This window comes from Antedon mediterranea, chromosome 9 (assembly GCF_964355755.1).
Source record: "Antedon mediterranea chromosome 9, ecAntMedi1.1, whole genome shotgun sequence".
Classification (NCBI taxonomy): Eukaryota; Metazoa; Echinodermata; class Crinoidea; order Comatulida; family Antedonidae; genus Antedon; species Antedon mediterranea.
Genome location: NC_092678.1, coordinates 18,452,995 through 18,477,615, shown reverse-complemented (window position 1 = coordinate 18,477,615; position 24,621 = coordinate 18,452,995). Strand labels below are relative to the sequence as shown.

The 24,621-nt window shown below is 30.0% G+C and overlaps 1 protein-coding gene across 1 annotated transcript in view; it reads right to left on the bottom strand.

The window, feature by feature from the left end:
- Positions 1-24,621, bottom strand: part of LOC140058774 (potassium voltage-gated channel protein Shal-like) — a 93,237-nt gene that overhangs the window by 35,551 nt on the left and 33,065 nt on the right. The window contains exon 2 of the mRNA XM_072104517.1: positions 16,599-16,761. Coding sequence (XP_071960618.1) covers positions 16,599-16,761 — 163 coding nt within the window. The remainder of the gene's footprint in view (positions 1-16,598; positions 16,762-24,621) is intronic.

The following is a 24,621-nucleotide window of genomic DNA, read 5'->3' as shown; positions in this document are numbered from 1 at the left end:
AATCAAACTGTATAAAAGCAAGACCCGGGGGAATCAATCGAGGAAAGAGAAAATAGAATTGGATATGATAAATTTACTCTCAAATGAAGTTACTTTAGCTTCTGTTGTCATCAAGATTTCTATGTTAATACATTTAAACAAATTCCTGTAGATTAATATGCACTGTGATAATGATAATTATCATCTTGCTTTCGAACAAGACAGATGACAATTAGTGATAAATCGTTGTAATTTACAGACATATGTTTGCAGTGGAGTTTTTTTACCTAGAAGTAAATTGAGAAATGCACGTTCCTTTCTATTTGACTAGAATGGCTTTATTGCAACTTTTTATTATGATGATGATGGCCATTCACTGAAAATTTCTGTTTCCTTTAACTTTTAGCTCTATAGGGACCAACATGTACATAAATGAATCTACTGCAGTTACTGTAGTAATTACATTATACATATTCAATTGTTTAACAAGTTCTTTTGGGGTGTATCATTATACACACTGTATATTGTAATGACTGTTTCATAAAGTTATACTGCAGTACACAAAAGTTATACTGCAGTACACAAAAGTTATACTGCAGTAAATCGTTTTGATGGAAAAAAAAATGAAGGTTATTCTGACAGTAAATTCCTGCCAGTAGAAATTAAAGTAAAATTTAACTATATATTCATTAAATTTAAATACATCTTATCCTTGAAATTCAAGGAAAAACTCCTCAATTTTTACACCTCCACTAAAACTATAAAGGTCAGATTTTCACCTACTTTACACTCAGAGTAATAACCGCCCAAGAGTGGGAATCTCTCCAGTTCTCTCTCAAGTTCAAGATTCAAGATTCAAGAAATTTTATTTGTCCATAAAAATGCAAAATTCACTTTGCTTGGTAGATTAAAACAACAATATTGCAACAATTTAAAAACGTGCAGTATTATAACAGATTAAAAATACAAGATAAAAAGTTAAAAATACTGTTAAAAATGTAAAACTATTAAAAATTGCATTAACGTCTTACATTAGAATTAAAAATATGAATGCTATTTACAACGAAGGATTTTCTAGTTCTACAAAGATTTGCTCTTGGAGGTCGTAGCCTAATGCCTGATCTATTTAAGTTATAACAGTAATGTAACGGATGAGTGGGGTCTTTCATAATATTGTTTACTTTTTTTAGAATACTCTTTTCATAGATAAATGAACAAGGCGTAAGATCAGCTTTAATAATACTTTGTGCAATTTTACGTGGTCTCTCAATATTTTTCTTATCATTTTCAGTAAAGTTACCATAAAAACATCCAATGCTAAAAGATAGAATACTTTGAATAATACTTTGATAAAATAGAATTAAAATAGTGTTATCAACTCTAATTTACTTGAGTTTTCTGAGAAAGTAGAGCCTTTGAGATGTTCGACGTCATTTGTGGTCGATATGGATCTATAGGAGACAGTTTTAGCTACATTTACACATTCCCAGTCCGATATGTGTAATGAATGTGTTCATTAGTAAAATGTGTATAACGAACATAAGTACAAATTCTCTCTCTCTCTATAGGTAGAGTATCGGCCAATTTTTTGGGGGAATGGGTTAATAATTATTGTAAAATCCTGATTTCTATAAAGTGCATAAACTCACAAGGATTGTGACAATCTTGGAATGCATGCCTGATTGTAATATGCAGCATATTAGCACCATACAGAAGTATATAAGAAATCTACACTAATATGTCTGATTATTGTATAAATAGACAATAATTTGTTATTATTGATTTAATATTTATTTTCAAAATATTAAAAATCCATTATAATATAAGCCCAAGGCATAAATAACTTATTATTATCATATCCAAGTTAAGAGGGGGAATTGATTAAATACATAATTAAAATGATCTGAAGGATATTGCAGAAATCTAAGCTACATGGCTACAGGCTTTTGTAGAAAAATTGTTTTTGACAAATCATATTCATTGAAAATTCTTTAATTTCACAATCAAAACGTCATCAATTAAGGTTTTACATTTTTATTTAATTTTACCAAGATGATACAAGATCAATTGATTAAATCAGGTGATTTGATTTGTATATAACAATTAAGTCAGTAATATTTAAGATTTTCCATTCTAAGGTTCTTTAGCTGAAATATGAATGATAAAGACAACTAGAGGTACCGAAATGCATGACATTGATGTTGGATTAGGCCACTATTATGGAGGGATATTCGAAAATTTATCTATTTTTATCATTGCTCCGAAGATCAAGGGCTATTGTCAGTTTATCCAGATAAACTGGCAACAAATATAAATGCATGACATAATTGGTAGAATAGTTCATTACTGTAGAGAAATATTCAAAGATTTATGTATTTATATCATTGCTTAGGAGAGCAATGGATATTGTTGGTTTATCCAGGTAAGCTAGACAAAAAATAGACATTGATTAATTGTTTATAATAAATACAGTGTGGTAACACAATCAATTGAGAAAATAAAAGAAATGTTCATACATTACCAGAATAATAAACATTCTAGTTTCTCAAACTAACTGTATTAAAGAAATTCATAACTATAATTTCCCAATGCTATGCTAAATTAAACTAAGCGGTACTACTAAGAAAGGCATATCTTCTTCATCAATTCTGTATATTAATATGTTCACAAATGTTTCCGAATCAGCGATGCGTAAACAGAGTAATGACTTGGAATTATTTTATGCAGTTTTGAGATATACGTAACCTGTATCTCCACATATGGTACTGTATGTCCAGTATCATAGGAGAATTATACAATACAGTGTCATATACTGTATGTTTAACTTGTGATCACCTGCAGTATGGTTATGTACAATAACAAACAAACATAAACAAATACATTTAAACAATAAAAAATTACAAAATAACAGTTTAAAAACTAAACTACTAAATAGTAAATTTGAAAAAGTTTAGTTCAAATTATATTAAATTAAAAATGTAAGGAAAAAATTTGCAAAATTAGACTAATTTAAAATTGTTTTTATGTATCTATTTCATTAAATTAAAAGCTAAAATAAATCTACTACATACTAGAAAAAAATTACACAAAAAAACATGTACATGTTAAAAACACACAAGACAAACAATCAAAATACACATCCCTTGCAAAAACGAAAAAAAAATAATATGCTATGTATAAAATATGAAAACATTGATTAATAAATATTCATTAAAAAAACTTTTTATATCATTATTTAATCATGATTCATGAACTAATATAAACTCACTAGTCAATAAATTAACTATCTTTATATACATTAACATACTATCTTGTAAACTAGTCAATAAATTAACTATCTTATTTAAAACTAGTCAATAAATTAACTATCTTATTTAAACTAGTCAATATATTAACTATCTATTTAAACTTAGTCAACTATTATATTTCAAATTATCTAATATACCATGGAGAAATATAATATTTGATATAAAGACTATCCAATATATCAATTAAATAAACAAATATATAAAATAAATGTATTATCTTATTTAAACTAGTCAATAAATTAACTATCTTATTTAAACTAGTCTATAAATCTATCTCATTTAAACTAGTAAATATTATTTTTAATTATCTTATACTATTTGATATTGTAATACCAGATATGAACAATCTCATTTATTACAAATAGTATTTATTAACTTTCTATTTGAGCTGAAAGAGAATGACGCCTATACGAAGAGATGTTTATCAAGGTCAAATCTGTTAGTGGTACTTTTTTTAGAGACACTATACTTAAAGGAACCACTAAGCTGAGAGGGCACTTATTCAAAAGAAGCACTTAGTTGAAGAAACTAACTTAAACCAGGACTAAGCTGAGAGAGTGACACTTACTCAAAAGAAATTTAAAGACTTACAGAAGCACTAAGCTGCAAGTTGTGCTTATTCAGAAGAAACATATAAGTTCCAAACATACTCAAAAAAGAACTTATTAAAAAGAAGCACTAAGTCAAGAATAGTGCTTACTCAAAATAAAGACATACTCTAAAAGAGGCAAACTCTAAAATAGCAACATAACTTTTTCACAGTAACTGGCAGTTGCGTTTACTAAAAAGAAGAACTTATTTGATAGCATCACTTATTTGATAGCATCACTTATTTGATAGCATCACTTATTTGATAGCAACACTTATTTGATAGCATCACTTATTTGATAGCAACACTTATTCAATACCATCACTAGTCTGAGAGTTATTTGAAACCATTATTTCTTCAATAGCATCACTAATCTGATTGGCCAAACATTTTTATAAAGAACTTATTTGAGAGATCACATATTCATATAGCACCATTTCTTCAATGACTAATCTATGAGTAGCACTATATGCAAACGCATCACTTATTTGAGAGCATCACATATTAAAAAGCATCACTTATTCAAAAGCATCACTTATTCAAAAGCATCACTAATCTAAGTGTGGCTCTTTCTAAAGACTAAAAACTTATTTGAGAGCATCACATATTCATAGAATTATTTTGTCAATACCATCACTAATCTGAGTGTGACATATACTAAAAAGCATTACTTCTTTAATAGCATCTAAAAGTGGCACTTATTTGAGAGCATGCCGTATTAAAAAATCAGTACTAATTTTTCAATAGAAATAAGCACTTACTTGACTGTCATATATTTAAAAGAAAAACTTAAAGAGAGGTGCTTTATATTCAGAACTACTTAAAAAATATGGGGGCATTTAGTCAATCACTTTTTAGTTTAATTTTAATTTTTACTGAATGTCTGAACTTTTCAATTATAAATTTATCGTAATGGAAACCAACAATGACAAAAGCAAGCAGAAAAAAAAAGGAATATTGAACATTCAAGACAGTAAACATACCTTAAGATGCTGGAGGGTTGAAGGAAAGAAAACAAATAGAATTTAAAATAAATGAACAATAAGTATCTGTGATTATATATTTTCTATAAAAAGTTTATACAACTTTTATTTTGTTATTCCATATGCACTCAACAGCAAGTTGCCAATTACAGGATGGATAAACTATTTTGTTATTACAATTTATCATGTTTAGAAACTAAGTCTCATTTGAGGGTTAGGAAGTGGAGTTGAAAGAGTCGTAGAATCTGGAACTAGGTGAGGATTAAACCCTGGATCTTTGGATTGGAAGAAAAGCAGGTTAACCACCAAGTTACAGCTCCACTACACCACCAAGCTCCAGCTCCTTTAATCGATCAAATTTCGTTCCACTTATTTGTTAAAAAAAATGTCTTGGAATTCTAAAGAGTCGATTAAGCTCGCAAGCCAGAAGAGAGAAAATAAATTTGGAATTGAAATATGAAATATTAAAGGTTAGTTCATGATTATGACAATATTTATTCTTTTTATGTACTCAATTTTTCATCTAAACACAAAACAAACAAATATGAAAGGTAAAGAAAGATCTAACAGGTGCTAAACACATGATAGTTGGTCAACCCTAAACAGACAAATAAAAACAAATTTAAATTTCACCAAGCAATATGTTCAAAATAAGAGTAACACATAACACATTGTACGACTGAAATTAGGACTTAGTCTTCCAACTACAAATAAAATAAATGTTTATGACATGATAAATCTTCTACAAATGTATCAAGAAAAAGTGTTTGCCTTCTTGCACAACACTCACACCAAATCTCTCACAAAAAAAAATCATTGAATCTTTTCATTTTCTTCATTACCTTTATATTTCCTTAAACTTTGTTTGGTTAATAGTACAGACTTAATTATTGAATGTTATTTTGAATAGCATAGCATGTTTTTAAATGCAGTTAAACATGTTTCTTAGATAAGCACTGAGGCACTTTAGTTCATATTTAACAATATATTTCAAACATGCTTTTCATTATACTATATAATATTGTTTCATATTCGAACAACTATTGCTAAACTGTGCTTCCAGAAACTTATAACACTCACTAAAGCTATATTTTAAAAATATATTTTTAAATAAAATATAGAAAATAAATATATAAAGAAGTCAGCTTTTTAATAACAGGTCAGCTTCTTATTAACGTCTTCTATGTTAAATTATGGAGGAACCAATAATAAAAGACCATCCAGGTTTAGTATCGGAAAGAAGAGCACGGTCGTATTAGATCGAGTGCCTTGTACCAAGAGTGTGGTTGACAGAACTGATGCAAAATATTTTATAGTTTGAGGGTACAGTGGAAAATAATTCCAAACTGCATTATTAATTCATATAAACAAGTCATCTTCTTATAAACTAGTCTGCTTCTTATAAACTAGTCAACTTCTTATAAACGGATCAGCTTCTTATAAACTAGTCAGCTCCTTATAAACAGTACAGCTTAATAAACTGATCAGCTTTTTAAACATATTTTGGCAACAAAAACATACTGTATACAATACTCAATGCATCATTCTCGTATTAAAACTTGTATTTTATGTCTGGAATTAAAGACACTTTAATAATTGGAAGTTATAATTAATATTTTGAAAGTGTGTTATATATCAAGCCAAAGAGGGAAATCATTTTTTTAAAATGTTATGCAATCATTTTTATTATTATTATAATATATTAATCTTAGTCTTAATTGTAATTTGATGTTGCTACTAGTTGAAACAGAAATTTAAAATTGGAGTAGATATTATTATATAACACTATTTTAAAGAGATTTCATGATTTGTGGAACCATGTTAAAATCATTCTACTGCAGTTTCTACATTTTATTTACTCTTATTTACCTATTTAAAGGCCCATTCACACTAGGACGATAACGATCGACGATAATAGACAATAATTTGCATTTTTCATACATAAAATAAAAGAAATATAAAACCTTTTCATTCTAGAACTATAGAATGACCATCTATGCTTCCTTTGATGAAAATTATATTTTCACATGTCCAATCAAATGACGTCATGATTAGTAAGAGAATAATATCGTGACAATACAACGATTTTATTGTTTTTAGGTATCATGACGTCATTTGATTGGAATTTTAAAAATATTATTTTTATCAAAGACAGCATAAATGATTATCCTATAGTCCTAGAACGAAACCCTTTCTAATTTCTTTTGTTTTATGTTTAAAAAAAATGCATGCTTATATATTTATCGTCGATCGATCGTCCTAGTGTGAATGGGCCTTATTGCAATTATTTAAATACCAATATTTTTTACTATTCACACACACACATGGTTTATTGCAGTGACTGTCTAATAAATGTCCACATTGACAAAAAAATCATACTTTAATGCAGTAGAAAATGTAGTTACTGCAGTAACTACATTATAATAGTTTTCACATGATCCCTAGTGAGTATAAATGTATATAAAGTTCAGAAAGGAAATACAGTGTACACGAACAACATAAATTTATATGTATATATTAAATTTATGTCTATAAAAGGTAAGAATTTATGAAACATGAATAACTGCAGGTAATCCAATATTGCGTTTTTTCTAAATTTAATCTTCAAAGTCAAAATATCAAGTTAAATCGTAATAAAAATGCTGTGTCGTTACATAACATGTGGACAAAATATGGTATACATTTTGTTAGCGTTTCAACAAAATATAACTATAATTCTTATCCGTCTCTCAAAAAGTATGTTGTATAAATTAAATATACTTCTACTAATTTATTCCATAGAATTGAATATAACATCCACTGTATCACAATGTACAAGAAAATCTTGATGGAAAAAGTCAATAAGGAAACAATAAGAACTGTTCAAAAAGGTATACTTGAAATTAAAAAGCTACTAAATAACAATAACTTTAGATCGGACCTATGCTTTACAAACGGGAGAGTGCTAAATAATATTAACAGTCTGTCAAAAATAGATATAGAAAATAGGAATTTCATAAGGATGGCATACATGCCCAAGTGCTACCCTTGGATCTGCCCATCAATGGGTAAAAACAAATATATGCAAAAGACCAAGAGGAAGACCAAAATCTACATGAATCAAAAATGTTTTAAAAGAAATTACACAGGCCACAATACAAACCATCCTGCCAGACACAGAGGAAATGGCTTAAAATTGTATTTGCGTTGATCATGTAACAAGAAGAGAGGTGTAATTGATGATGTTAATGATGCCTCTTATTTTATCAGATTATAATTGAAATTATGGAGGAACCAGTAGAAAAAGACCATCCAGGTTTAGTATCGGAAAGAAGAACACAGTCGTATTAGACCGAGTGCCTTGTACCAAGAGTGTGGTTGACAGAATTGATGCTAATTATTGTATGGTTTGAGGATACAGTGGAACATAATTACAACTCCATTATTAATTCTTTTAAACAAGTCAGCTTCTTATAAACAGGTCACCTGCTTATAACCTGGTCGGCTGCTTGTAAACAGGTGTTCAGCTTCTTAAAACGGGTCAGCTTCTTATAAACTTGTCAGCTTCCTAAACAGGCCATCTTTTTATAAACTGGTCAGCTTCTTAAAACTGGTCAGCTTCTTAAAACTGGTCAGCTTCTTAAAACTGGTCAGCTTCTTATAAACTGGTCAGCTTCTTATAAACTGGTCAGCTTCTTAAAACTGGTCAGTTTCTTAAAACTGGTCAGCTCCTTATAAAATGGTCAGCTTCTTCAACAGGCAATCTTTGAATAAACTAGTAAGCTTCTTATAAACTGGTCAGCTTCTTCAACAGGCAATCTTTGAATAAACTGGTCAGCTTCTTAAAACTTGTCAGCTTCTTATAAACTGGTTAATCTTGTTAACAGGACAGCTTCTTATTAACAGGACAGCTTCATAAAAAGAGGGTCTGCTGAAGGGGACATGTTGAGCCCTTTCAGGCCCTGTTTATTGGCCTAGGTAGGTTGATGACCTAACCAGGTAAGTTAGAAATAATTGGTACATGAAACCATAACAACTGTTTGATGAAACTAACTTGAAGGTATAAAGTATTGTATAAAGTAAAAGTAGGAATTTATTCATAATATCTTTTATTCTATCAACTAATATTTTTCTGTAAACTAAACCATGAAATTCAGTTGTACTGTACTTAGATATTAAATTATTATGCGTGCTTAACACTTGATATTAAATTGCATGTATTTCTATATTCAATATCTGTAGAATCAGTAGACCAAGGGCACTACAAAGTACAGTTTTACAATTGATGTATGAAGTGATAAACAAAATTAATTCATAGATGACAATCTTTAATTAAATTTTATCTATAAAGTGTAAACAAAGTTGACACAAAAATAGTTTATATATAAATTCACTGGAAAATTGAGTGAAGTGAATAAATTGAGTGGAGTGAATAAATTGAGTGGAGTGAACAAATTGAACTGAGTGAATAAATTGAGTGGAGTGAATAAATTCAGTGGGATGTATACATTGAGTGGAGTGAACAAATTGAATGGAGTGAATCAATTTTATGGAGTGAATAAATTATAATTAGATTGAACAAATTGAACTGAGTAAATATATTGAGTGGAGTGAATAAATTAAGTGGAGTGAATAAAATGAGTGGGGTGAATACATTGAGAGGGGTGAATACATAGAGTGAGGTGAACAAATTGAATGGAGTGAAATCAATTTTGTGGAGTGAATAAATTATATTTAGAGTGAATAAATTGTAATAAGCAATGTAAATAAGTGTAAAATAATAGATCCAATAAAGACCAAAGTAAAAAGACTGATAAATGCCTAGACCTCAGTATCAACAGTTGATCAAATAATGAGTACATATCCGAGACAGGATTCTATTCCACCGAAAAAAAAAACCTTTTACATTTAAAAACATTAAAGGAAAGGCCTTCGACATTAAACAAATGCTATACGTATATAGTACCACCCACGCATTCATTAAAATGTTGACAATAAATATCAAATTAAAGCTAAACTAACAACTGGAACTTTTACCAACATGTATAATTTTACAATGGCTTACACAATGAACACATGTAACACATAAAATACAAACTATAATTAAAAATCTTATGTAAAGCAATCTATGCACTAAACAAAAAATATTGTAGTTAGATGTTTGAAAAATGATTCTGAAATGTTATAGCATATTCCAGTTCTGGAGAATACATAGGACTAATAAGAACCAAGAACCGGATTCTCTGCAATGTGTCTCCACAATGCCAGTATCAAATTCAGAAATACAGTGTCACATATGTATCACATGTGATGGCTGTAATATGTTACGGTTATAGTGTGTGTTATGTACTATATGCCTCTAATGTATTTTGCCTAGGATACTTTACTTTAGATACAATACCAGAGGAAACTAATGATGAAAAAATTATATTTCCACTATGGATAAATAGTTCAGTAGTATTTTTATTTTAAATACATCCTGCATGAATTAACTTGATAATGTTTTCAATACCCATGTAGAAACATTCTGTCTAATTATTAAAAATGAATAGGGTGTACAAAAGGAACGTGTCCATAGGTGCAGTACCACTTCCCCTTGAAGGGATGTGCCCTTTTGAAAATGGACAAAAAAGATTTATAACAAAGTCATGATTATTTCAGTTCTAACACATCATCAAGTGCTGCCGTTTCAACCCCTCGGATTTCACGGTACGTCCCTGATTGAACACTATAAACAAAGTCAACAAGTCGGGAGTGTGGATTACAGTACAAATTTCATCTTTACAGATTCACGTCCGCTCATTTAACAAAGAGAAAAAAAAGGTAATGGGTTTGTTTGTGCAATTGTAGCCTATTATTGGTCTTAATACCGCCTACAAACTATTAACTAATTTGTTTAAAGCTTAATTAATATAATTTACAAGCGGATAGCAAGCCTATCTAATATGGTTATGCAATATGTGCATTAATTTGTAATATTAAATTTGCAATAAAATCAGTTTATCATTTAAATTTATACATTAATCTTTGCTTTCTCTAGAAGCTTTTTACAGATATGATCAACATCAATGTTTCTACTTTTTTTTATCTATGTTTCTTTGATATTTGTTAAATTTACATTTTTCTTTGTTCAAATATCTTTACTTTTTATTCTAAATTATTAATCTTGGTTCATATTTATATTTATACAGTCATAATTATTTCAAGAAAATTAATGTTCACTGAGGGGTTTCCTCTATGGGTATGATAAAAGGAATTTACATTTTTCCATTCGTGTTTCCAAGATATTTGGAAATTTCATTTTTTCCAATATTTTAAAAATCTTTAGTTTATCAATTAAATTGATACAGTCAGAATCATTTAGGAAAGTTAATCTTCACTTTTTCCAGAGGCTTTTTAGGGATATAATAAAAGGAACTTCCACTTTTTATCTATATGTTTCCGGGACATTTGATTAGCAGGCAAGAATAGTAACAACTATGTTATATAACAAGTTATACCATTATGAGGTTATTGCTATATACTTGATTACTAAACCGCAATAATTATTTTTTAGATTTTTTTTTTATACTTTGGTAATTTATGATTTTATGGCTATAATTATTGAAACTATAAACATTAAGACAAATTTAGTTTAACATTTAAAACACCTGTCATCTAATTGTATTTTCAAAAATAATAATGAAAAAAAAAACATTTTCTAATATAAAAATAACTATAAACACATAAATACAATGATTGCCAGAGACAAGTACTAACAATAATTCTATATATAATGCCAAATGCAAATGTTTCAAGTGATACAAAAAAAAAAAGGCCATGAAATATCCATTTAAAAAACCCCAACAAAAATAAAGATAATTCAGGAAGCATTTTCACAGCTTCAAAATGACACAAAACATTCACAGAAACTTAAGTGAAAACAACTGACTATCTTATCTTATCTTAACAGATTAAAAGTTAGACACGAGGACAATAAATAATTTGTAAAAAGATGTTGTTTAATACTTTTTTTAAAAATAGCGTTTTTTTATGATTGATATTTTATACTACTGTAAATTTGATCCAATTTTATCACATGCTACTTTATATCCCTGCCTTGCTATTGAACTCTCTGGTGTAATCAGCACTCTCCAGTTTGGGAATAATAAACATTTTTTCATCTTTCTTTAAATGTGGTATACATATTTTAAGCAACCAACTTGTTCGAGTTCCTCTCCCAGTCAGTTTTACTTTGCTTTGAATTTTTAATATTATTTGTGTTCAATATTGAAATGAAAGTTTCATTGTAGTACCATCTATTTCCTTGGCACACTTGACATTACCGAAAAATCTCGGACAAATTCAGGATTCAAAATAATAATAGTAATAATAGATAGATTTATATAGATTCAAGATTCAAGAAATTTATTTGTCCATAAAAATGGAAATTCACTTTGCTTGGTAGATTAAAACAACAATAAAAAACCAACATAAAAATGCAACAATTTAAAACGTGCAGTATTATAACAGATTAAAATACAAGATAAAAAGTTAAAAATAAAAAAACTGTTAAAAATGTAAACTATTTAAAAATTACATTATCGTCTTACATATAGCGAAAATAAACAAAATGTTAATGGTCCAAATAAAAACAAAATTGGTGAAAATGAAAAAAATCACTTTGCTTGGAATAGAGACAATAAAACTACAAAGAAAAATACATCAAATTGTAAAAACGCTATAGGCCAATGTTACAATACTATAAATAGGCTAATATTAAAAATACTGTTGAAAATACTGTCCGTGAACAAATTATAGAAATTTACATTTTATCCGAACAGGAAGGAATCTGCCAAAACAGATTATGTACTATCTATTTGATTTCTTTTACTTTATTACTAAATACTTCATTTAAACTTCATACCATAATATTAATATGTAAACGTATGCAAAATCAATATAATATATTGGTTGACTTGTCTTATTAGCATAGTCAATTGATTGATCTAGTTGTACACTACCTATTGTGACCTTTAATGATTAACATTCATGTTCAGATACACATTGTAAATTAACAACCACTTCTGAAAATTGGGTTTAAATGGTATTTAACAGAATTTGAAATGACATCAATTTAATGGCACTGCAGTGCATATGAAAGTAATTCTTTTATTATTTTGTTTGAAAATTAGCTATTCCGCAGTTTGTTCCTTATATTTGAGTTTATTATTTCTTATATACTTCATTTATTCAAATTTAAATTTAATAATCATGTGTCAAAAATGGTATATTTTAACCGAATTTGAAATATCATTTATTGAATGTAGCTACAGTAGCATGCATAACAAAACTAATACCTTTTAATATTTTTTTGAAAATTTGCTATTCCACAGTTAATTATATTTTATATTATATTTTAGTTTATTATTTCTTATCCTTCATTTATTCAAATTTAAATTTAATAATCATGTGTCAAAAATGGTATATTTTAACCGAATTTGAAATATCATTTATTGAATGTAGCTACAGTAGCATGCATAACAAAACTAATTAAGAACTACCTATGTTTAAAAAAATTTAAATTCAACCTTTATTCATTTATTTTGAAAAAAAAAGTCTAGCAGGTTTTGAACAATCTAGATAAAAATAATGAATATATCAAAAATAAATATTCTGAATTGTTCTGGTTAAATAAAAAAAAAATGATAGTCTTTAAAAAAACCAATTCTTTATCTTACTTAAATAAAGATCAATGTATTAACCTACCTAAAAATGAACAATATGGAGAATTTATATAACTAGGGTGAATTGGAACAAAGGTATTATTTCAACATAAATTTAAACTTTATTAAGACGGATAGGAGTTTATAATAACCGAAATGTATGAAAAATATACATTTTGTGTGTACGATCCTCCTCTCCTTATGACTTTAAGACAAAATAAAAAGTCCGAGACAACATCTGAAATCCACCATTGAACTGAAAACTGTTAAAACAGAGGCTCCATTCCATAAACGGTGATAAATCACGCTACAGTGGCTATTGCTAAACATTTTTGGCTTATATTTTAATGTCCTCATCTATGTGATAATAAAAAAAATAAAAGTTCATCAAACACGTCTCTGTTTCTATATATAAACAATATCGCATTATGATTACATCAATTTTGCAATAATGTGAATTAGTTAGCTTATAATTTAATTATTAATATACAATAATTTCTGCTTCACTTGATTCATTTTTTCACTATAAACAATACAGGCTAAATTAAATTATTTAAATGAACTGGAAAACCAAGCACTGATAATACAATCTTATATACAGTCGACCTTCTCATTTACGTACCCCTTGGTCTGAGAGGCGTTCGTAAATGAAATAGTTCGTAAATGAGAAGGTTCGGAAAAAAGCGCCCTCTATTAAATCAGTGGTAAAAACATGTCCAAACAAAATGCCCTATGTACAACTTACTGTGTATAGTACACTATAAAGAACAAACAGTATTAAAAATACAGTATAAAACTATTAGATTTAACATGTAAATTAACACCTTAAATGCCAAAAAGATTGATATTTCTGCTTTTTGTTATGTTACACACATTCTCTGTACCAAAATTCCATCGTTTACTTTTTATTGTGCATATTGTGACACAAACTGTAATTTACGAACTTGTTCCTAAAGTAATAATATCAAATCCGTTCTGGACCGCAAATATTTACATTTTTAAGCTACTATGTATGTGTGGCGTTTGACAGCAAGTAAAATGGAATTCCCAGAAAAATGGCTACGCAACGACTGACAACAAAGTTTTAAAATGTTAATAAATAAGAGTCAAGTGTTTTTTTATATCGTAACCACATGCACAAACCAAACTAAATTGATAGTATGGTCATCGTAGCTAGCCTTTTTTGCAGTTCGCGATCAACCTTTGTTTTTTTTCAAAAACACGTGCAGGGTGCTCTCCATGCACTCCACCAGCAGTGGGGATGATGATCTCTAGCTTAGGCCTAGACTAAACGGCCTAGGCCTAGCTAAACGGCCTAGCTAACGGCCTAGGAATAGACAACTTTTAAACTAGAAATAAATCGTGGATCTTTTTTAATAAGCTTTGCTTTATTTATGAAATAATTGTTTTGGGGTAGTTTAATAAATTAAGAAGATAATAAATTAGTAGGTACGTAAAAGTTTTATTAATATTACTGATGACGTCATCGTTCGAACGGCGTTCGTAAAATAGAAGGTTCGTAATTGAGAAGTGTGTAAATGAGAAGGTCGACTGTACTGTATATCTTGGGGTGGGGGGGGGGAGGGAAGTATTCTAGAGATTCAAGCTGATTTAGTGTGTGGAAGTACAGGAGAAAACTCTAGCAAGGATGGTATAAATAGAAGGTCACAGAGGTCAGGTGTGGATTGAGGGTGGGAGGATGGAGTGACTTTAAAGAGAGTATATGAAAGAAAGGAAGCAGATAGTGCAACAGAATTTTCGGGACTACGTACTGTAAGTAACCTACTGACAAGGACTAAAATACAAACATGATCATGTCAAAATTATTATACAATAATAACTATATTTTTTTAAACATATGCGTTTGAATTTATAATAATAATGTTGATGATATATTTCCATTTGTAGCACAATTCCGATCATTGTCCATGGTGTTCTGGACTTTATGTTACACTTTTCAACTACATGCTTCTACTCCTTTGAAGGATCACGTCATATCAGTGCTCCCAACACAGAGGCTCTGTGTGTGTGTGAACTAGTACACCATGGTAACCCCTAAAAAGTCTCAACAGATTTATATAGTCTTTATCCAAGAAGACTCCAAGAAGACTACCACCAAACCCAAACCAAAATATGGCTATTAGATCATGATTCCACTGTCTTTAAACCACTTGGCCACTTGCACACTTTACACAAATTTTCCTTGTCGAAGATTATTCAAACTTATTCATCAAAACTGGGTCAAAAAATTGGAATTACATTTCAATCAGTACTTTCTTTTTCATGCAAATTATTAAAGTGTGTTAATCAAATACAAATCCCAAAGACTTAAATTCTGAAGAATATCAATTGAATAAAAATATTATATTGTCGTAAATTTTTTAGAATAATCTGCAATTTTAAATTAAGAAATTATGTTGCTTTTATAATCAGTATAATAACAACGAATCACCATTTTGCCTCAAAAGTGCTCTCTTCAACAAGAGATCATCAGTGGAAGAAATGATAAACAGATGTAACTAGCCTAGGTGGTGATAACATTTTGCCCTTTTGTAGAAGAACGAACGCCTGTAAAAATACTAGTTATGGGCTAAATACAAACAAAACTGCATGAAATGTGTATGCGTAAAAGAATTGCCTCCCAATTGATAAACAAAACAGGGCCGTAGCCACTAATATGGTTGGTTCAATATGACCAAGACAACCCTTTGGCCAGCGCACAGATTGGTCATTCCCTTCCCTTTTCACCTTACCACTTTTATTTTTCGTGGCTACAGCACTGCAAAGTGAACTTTTAGATCAAACAAGAAAAAATATTCACTCTGATTTTTATGTTAGATATTTACAGACCTTAATATGTCATTCCACATTTTTTTGGCGAGAAAGGGCTGAAATATGTTTAGCTAGACATAAATTTTCAATGTTTCAATTTAAAAACCCTTTAAAAACAATTCATGGTAAATTTTAAGAAAACATGCATCACAAAAATGGTACCATATAAAAAAAAGCGATAATGTTATTGATTTAAAGATTCAAAAAACGATTGTGTACTTACTCTTTGTGCTTTTCGTTTATCTGTTCTCTGGCTTTGGTGATAAATTCGACTGAAGTTTGAGACAATAACAGGCACGGGTAAAGCTATCACTAACACCCCGCATAGTGAGCACATACCACCTACAATTTTTCCTAAGATCGTTGTTGGAACCATATCACCGTACCTATTAGGAGATACAAAAAGACAAATTTTATATTTCGATTATCCAGGTAAGTTAGGCACGAAATAGACAATAAATATTAAGATTTATTTAAACAAATTAAAAGGTATGTCCTCAAGCTTAACCAGAAACTGAGAAAATTTGGATTTGCCTTCTATGAACCAACGGCAGCCAGCAGTGCAGCGCCTACCCAGATCAGCTCAATTGGAGACGATCCCCTGCTTTTTTAATAGTATACAAAGTTCTAAGTACATGGGACCAACAGCTTTACGTCTCATCCAAAGGATGAGGCATTGAGAGTAAAATATCTTGCCTAAGAATAATCAATATAGTACTGATAGGTTGGAAACCATGCCTATCACATACTCAAAAACAAAACAACATCAATAAATTCATATTAAAAAATGTAAAAAAAAAGAAAATGAGAGAAAAATAAATGTTAATGAAAAATAAGAAACAAGAAACCTATTGCGTACGAGGTTCCTATTCTATATATCTTCTACAAACTATTGGCTACTACAATAGAACCTATCCATTAGGAAACCCCTATTCAGGGGACACCACTATTCAGGGGACACCACTATTCAGGGGACGCCACTATTCAGGGGACACCCCTATTCAGGGGACATCCCTATTCAGGGGACACCCCTGTTCAGGGGACACCCCTGTTCAGGGGACACCCCTATTCAGGGGACACCATTATTCAGGGGACACTATTGAGGAGCCACTTTCTGGTGAAACGAAAAAGAAACAATATCTCTGTCCCCTTAATTAGGGGTTTCACTGTATTTTAAGTGTGTTATTTTTTTAAAGAATTTGGACAAAGTCTAGGAGAGTCTGCAGGTTTTCAGAGAGGTGGAAAGTTGATTGGAATATCATAGAGATGAAACAATGAAAGCCATACAAAAGTCAAGAATTCTATATGAATATATTATTTGATTAATCATATCAAATTTGACAGCAAAGTAATAAATACATCATCAGGAATGAATTGAACCAGGTTCATACTTGTCATAAATATGATAATAATTCATAATAATGAAATACAAGGATAGAAAATAAATGCATTACAGTAAAAATGAGATTAAGTAATAACATGTTTAATCATTTAATTACTAACAATTTTTTTTTACCAATCAAACATAACATGAAACCTGTTGGACTGGTGTTTTTTGGCAGCACAAACCTACTAGAAATTGGGTCGATATATCAATTTTATTTTAGAACTAACATTTTATTTGGCAATATGCTGCCATACAAATGGTCATGGGGTTGCGGTGGCAGCACCTATTATCAACCTATGAATTGCAAATCAAGGTGAGTCTAGTGACTAAGTGATTTAAGCTGCAAACCATCAACTAGGAATACAAGGAGGTGTCCAGCCATGGTCCAGCTGGCATGACCCCTGCTAAATTTGGACATTTGTATGCAAAATATCAGATTAATTTCAGCACCATTTTTAAATCCTGAGTCAATCACTGCATTATGTCAATGGCTAAACCCAGGGGCCCCAGAGCTTATGGGCATGATCAGCCCTGATGCAACTACCCCGCATATGAAGGGCTACTTAAGAGTGTTAAACCCAGGGGTTCCTGGACTTACGGGGCCCCAGAGCATGATCAGCACTTATGCAACAACCCAGCATTGGAGGGTCCTTTGTTAGTGCTAAACCAGGGGTTTCTGGATTTAAGAGGCACCGGAGCATGATCAGCCCTGATGCAACTACCTCGCATTGGAGGGTGACTTAACAGTGCTAAATCAGGGGTTTCTGGATTTAAGAGGCACCAGAGCATGATCAGCCCTGATGCAACTACCTCGCATTGGAGGGTGTCTTAACAGTGCTAAATCAGGGACTTTTCCTCCTACGTTATGCCACTGCTAGCTCCATTACAATTGGCACCAACTGATTGTCGGCAAGAGTAGGCCTACAACTTGAAATTTTAAACAACTGTAGCACCCATGCCACTTAACTGATTTATTTATATTTGCTAAGTACATACAGAAAACAACGACGTTTTTCCTGAAAGTAAAAGCATGAACTTCCAAAATATAAGGAGCATCCGGGCCTATAGGGCCCAATGAGATAGTATACATCATGAAATGAATAATTCATGTACTTATTTATATAAAAAATGTACTTGTAGAATAGCGGAATCAAAGATCGAATGAATGAATAAATTAATCAAACCATTGAACTATGATCAAACAAATATATAATTCTCCTGGGAGGAATCTATGAATATCTCAAGATACCATTTATTTAATCATCAATATAAAGAACAAATTTGAGATTGACAATAACTTAATTTTAATATTGAAATAATATTTATGAAATTAATGAAACTATGATAAAGCAACTATTTTTCTGAATGGAAATAACTAAATTATACAATATATGAAAAAAATTGCATAAATCTATGAAAAAAAAAGTCTAACAGAATTTTTTTTTTTTATGTAATTTAACAAATGTAGTAGTGTGTTATTGTTTTTAGCTATCCATACAACTTATGAAATTATGTTATACTATCCACATGCCGTAACACGTCGCCGTATTTAAAACAAAATTATATTTTCAAATGAGTAAAGTTCAGCATACAAATTGCATAAGTTAAACGTAATTTGATTTTGTAACTTAGCCTTTTACATTTATTAATGAAATATCTGTGATTTGTGTCTGTTGACACAACAGTTCAACGGTATTTAGTTACCGATTCGACGAGGTAACTGCACTCCGCAGCAGAAACACAATAGTTGTTTTTTTGGTAGATAATGAAACCAAAGCCCGCATTTGTACTAATAACTAATAAGCATTTCATAAATACAATTATTAATACATTATATATACAATGGAAAATTCAATAATTAACAAATGTTAAACACTTGTTTAGCTTGGGGTTATAGTCAATACAAATCAAACATTTTTTTCCATACATTGATTGATTGATTTAATATAATCTTTCTCTAGCAGCTTTAGAGAATTGAATGCAAAACTCAGTTGGATCAAGTATTGTTAAGTTGACAATACGTTTGCATAAAATTGAAATATAAATTTGCATAAAGTTGAATATATATATGCATAAACTTGAAAATAAATGTTTATACACTACTTGAAAATACATTTTTATAAACTTAAATACTTTTGTAAATAAAAACTCCAGAGATATTTGCAGAAAATTGAAAAGACATTTGTATTTTCAAGTAACTTGTTATCTCAAGCTTGAAGACATTTACAAAACTTGAAAATACATATGCATAAACTGGAAAAGAATTTTGCATAAACTGGAAAAGACATTTAAATAAACTTGAAGGCATGTGCATAAACTTTAAAATACATTTGCATAAACTTGAAAATACAACATTTTTATAAACTTGAAGACTTCTGTATATAAAACCTGAAGAGAAATTTGCAGAAACTTGAAAAGACATTTGCATAAGCTTGAAGACATTTACATAAACTTGAAAATACATTTGCATAAGCTTAAAGACATTTGCATAAGCTAGAAAATGCGTTTTCATAAACTTGAAAAGACATTTGTATTAACCTGAAGACATTTATAAATGTGAAGACATTTGCATACTTTACACTTTCGCATAAACTTACATGAAGACATTTGCATAAACTTGAAAAGATATTTACATAGATTAGTTGATGAATAAGTCAATATAAAATTTTTCTCAAGGCTACCTTACAAACAATAGAGTAACATGGGAATTCTTGTATCATCAAGGTTAGGTGACATTTGTGATATTGCTCCTATGATACTACTGTATATGTGATACACATGGGACCCTGTATTGCAGAATTTGTCAATGATACAGGACGAATAATGCCATTTGTACAGTATATACACAATACTTAGAATCGGATAAATACACAGACAGTGGCGTAACGTTACTTCCAACACACAGGTAGCTGTCGAATCAGATTTGTTTGCTCTCACTAATTGATTTCGTTCGATAATTCCGTCAAATTGACTGAAACACAATCCCAAGGCCAGATATGGAGTAGTAATAAATATGTATATTACTTTATTTGATATCTATTGATTGCACTCATTGACTATATGCTCAATGGCTCCATTTAGCTTCAGGTTTCTCTCGGCATATGCACTAATAAGTCACATTATTTCAAGTTGAGCCTAGTCTACTAGTCAGTTGGTTGTGGGTTTCCACTGTTTGCAGAAGTTCTTGAAGTAAACATACCATGATGTTTACTTGGGGCTTTCATTTTGTCCACGCCACCTGCAGAATCACATAACTACAAAACTCTGATTGGCTGAGTTTGCAAATCTCAGCAAGTCATGAAATTGCATGGCCTAACTTCTGTACACTATTTTTCTGCAGTTTTCCAAAGTTTGTGAACTGGACAATTAGCAAACTTTGACAAATGTTTAATGCTAAACTTAACATTGGTTTCTTAAGTAACTTATTGCCAATGTTCCAAATGTCATCCAATTCAATAAGCATTTTCTAAATTCTGTAAATCATGTTTGTAAAAAAATATTTAAAATATTTAAACAAAAAAAAAGGTACTTGACTGCTTTAAAGGTCCAGTAGATCTCTTCCACATCACCTTTTTTATTGCTCTTTATAGTCCGTTTATATATTTTTTATATTTATTTTTTCTCTATTTTTCTCAGGATATTTGGTAACCTTAGTTTTTTGGAAAAACTGACGACAGAAAATTGTTATCATAAGCTTTCCTGTGTTTTATATATATATATATATATTTATTTATTTTAGGCAAGCCAAGTTTTATGAGCACTGTAATTTCCATTAATATTTTGGACAATAAATGAATCTGTATCTGTATCTGTTTTGTCAAAACACTTTAAATTGAAATTGTTTAACTGTATGTATTTGTGTCAAACAAATTATTTTTCCACTGGTAAATAAATTCAGCAATCTATTGAAATATTGTTTAAAATCAATTTGTTGGAAATGCTTTCAAAAAAAGCATTGTTTGAAAAGATATCAAATAACAGATGCTCTAATCAAATCTATAGAAAATAATTAAAATAGCCAGGTGCATAAAAACACCTTAATGGTTTTGTTTCAAATAATAATCATATAATTGATCAAGAGCCATTTACAGCGCAAGGCAATACACAGGTGTGATTATACATATATACATAATATGTATATGTTATTCTTATTGATCAAATCAAACATTAAGGGAAACATAATCATGTTGCTAGAATAACGTCATGTGTTAGGATATTGTATACCAAGTCCGATAGCATTTGCGTTGATCGTGGTGTCAGCTTAACCGCAAAAAGATATCGCTAATTATAGACTGTAAAATGACCACATTGACAATCTAGATTATCGAGATTGTCGGTTGACCGTATATCCATCAACGTTTTTTTCATTAACATTCAGTATAAATCTATATGCCGCGAAAAGGATTTTAATATGAAATATGAATTTAAATATACAAATGAATACATATTTAGAATAAACACTATATTATTTAGAGTGTGTTTCCATATTGAAAAAAGGTAATTTTACGGTGAGTATAAATCTATATGCAAGGAAAAAGATTTTAATATTATAAGTATTTACAAATATGCTGGCAGTTTGAATACATTGAATTTAGAATATATCATATTATTACAAGAAATATTTCTTACAAAAAACAAGACTCAACATTACCATAGAGGAATGATTTGACCATCATTCAATAATAAATGCATATGTTGAAAGCCAGACTACTATCTAGATACATCTCATAGACTCTCTTCTCCCAGATGTGCTTTTATAGGGTTTGAGAATGCCCAGTTCAAAATACCTATTTTTTTCAGCATATATGTATCGACCAAAGATGCGAGATACGCTGTATCTAACTAACTATGGCAAAGTTGATGAAAATCATGTTTTTGGTGGTGATGATATTACAACATTTTATAGGCCAAATACAGTAGTACATGAATTCTAAAATTCATTGACTATATTTGGAAAATAAATGTGGTGGTCTCTATTTATTCCGAAGAGCCAACTGATTTAAAATAGGCATGTTTTTACGAATTTCAATCTATACAATGATTACAAGATCATGGCTTTTCATTGTGTGTGGGTAGTTGATTTATTATTCATGTTTACTCATGCTTTTGTTTTGCTTTACAGCAATCATAATTTAACACTATACCAAATATCCCTAGTAATTACGGACGTTCCATAATAATTTAAAATTCTGAAATGGTCGAGTGAATTGATGTGTATAATACTAAACAATCGTTCAAATATTCAAAGAAAACTTGAAATATCATAAAACATAGATAAAGTAAAAAAAGCGAGCTGGAGAAATTTGATTGCTTTGACATTTGTAAGTGTCACATGGCAGAAGATTATCATCAAATTATACAAACACAATGATATGTTTAAACATAGGTGTCAAAATTAGTTTGATAAATGTGACGGATAATAGCTTTCTTGAAATTTATCGCTGTCTGAAAGTAAAACTCAAATAAGATATTTACCTATCTACTAATTTAAGACAATTAATATTATTAACATTTCATACAATTTTTAGAGTATAATTATCATGAAACAATTTTTTTTAATGTAAAATATCAAATTAAGACATTGACTTAATATTAAATGATGAATATTCATTTTCTTGACAGACTGTGAATCTTACCATTGGTACTAAGTGGTTGATTAGTTTGAATGATGATAGAGGACCTACTATTAACAAAGTTTACCCACTGATTTTTTTATAGAAACATGCCATATATGACACCTTTTGTCTAAAACATATATTTTAATATAAATTTGTAATATTATTTTTTATATCATTTTGACAATAAAGTAGTAATAATTTTATTTTGGATGAAGACTTTGAAGGGAGCAAATGTTTTACTTTTGACTAAGGTAGTCTTGTATCTCAGTAACTACTCATAGAAAGATACAATTTGGCTTAAAGCCCCATTCCCTACGTTTTTTAGATCTAATTTAAGATCACAAACTATATTTAATGTAAAAATAATACTATATGGTCCTATTGCGATAACTTTTTTCGTCTTTAAACGGTTAAAAATGTGAAAAATAAGCCGATTCTAATAATTATAGCGGCCCGCTATAAATCCCAAAATGCATTGCGCGCGGATTGATATTTTTGTTTTTCACCTGTAATTCGCCCACTTTTCGATCGATCGTGAGGCCAAAACAAATGGAAGACTCCTAACTTTTCAGCGAAAATACCGGGTTTTCCCCAATTTGTATCAACGGAGTCTGGCAAAAATAGAAAGACAATTAATGCAGCAACTATACAACGTCAGGCTAGGTATATAGCTCGCGTACGATGTTCGTACGTTACCGATGTTTACTAGCTAGGCCTACAAAACTAAGCCTAGCTAGGCTAGGCCTAAGACCGTCCACGAGAGGTCGATCGCCGCGAGCTACTTAGGTAGTGCATTGTTTCTCACTTTTTATCATAATTTACCATAAAACGTACATTTAAGACAAGGAATGACATGGTTTAATGTTTTTAAAGTGATATATATGTATTATTTTCCAAAAAACGTCCAAAATTGCAGGGAAGGGGTCTTTAAAGTGTTCAAGGCATGTTTATGGAGAAACACAACAAATTGTATGATAGTGACAAGGAAACAACAACACTAAAAGCTTAGGAAACTCTTCTAGTCTATTATATCAGAGGTTTATTTTGAAAGAAAACAGGAAAGGTAGAGATTTTTCAAAACTTAATTTTTATAATACAATTATATCAGGGTACGTTCACATGTCCTTCGCATTGATCTTTTTATGTCTTCTTAACTTCCTCATTTACTAACTCTCTCTCTCTTTTTACTCCTGAGCTATTGCATTGGATAGTGCAGGTTAGGATCATCTGCTGAAGGACAT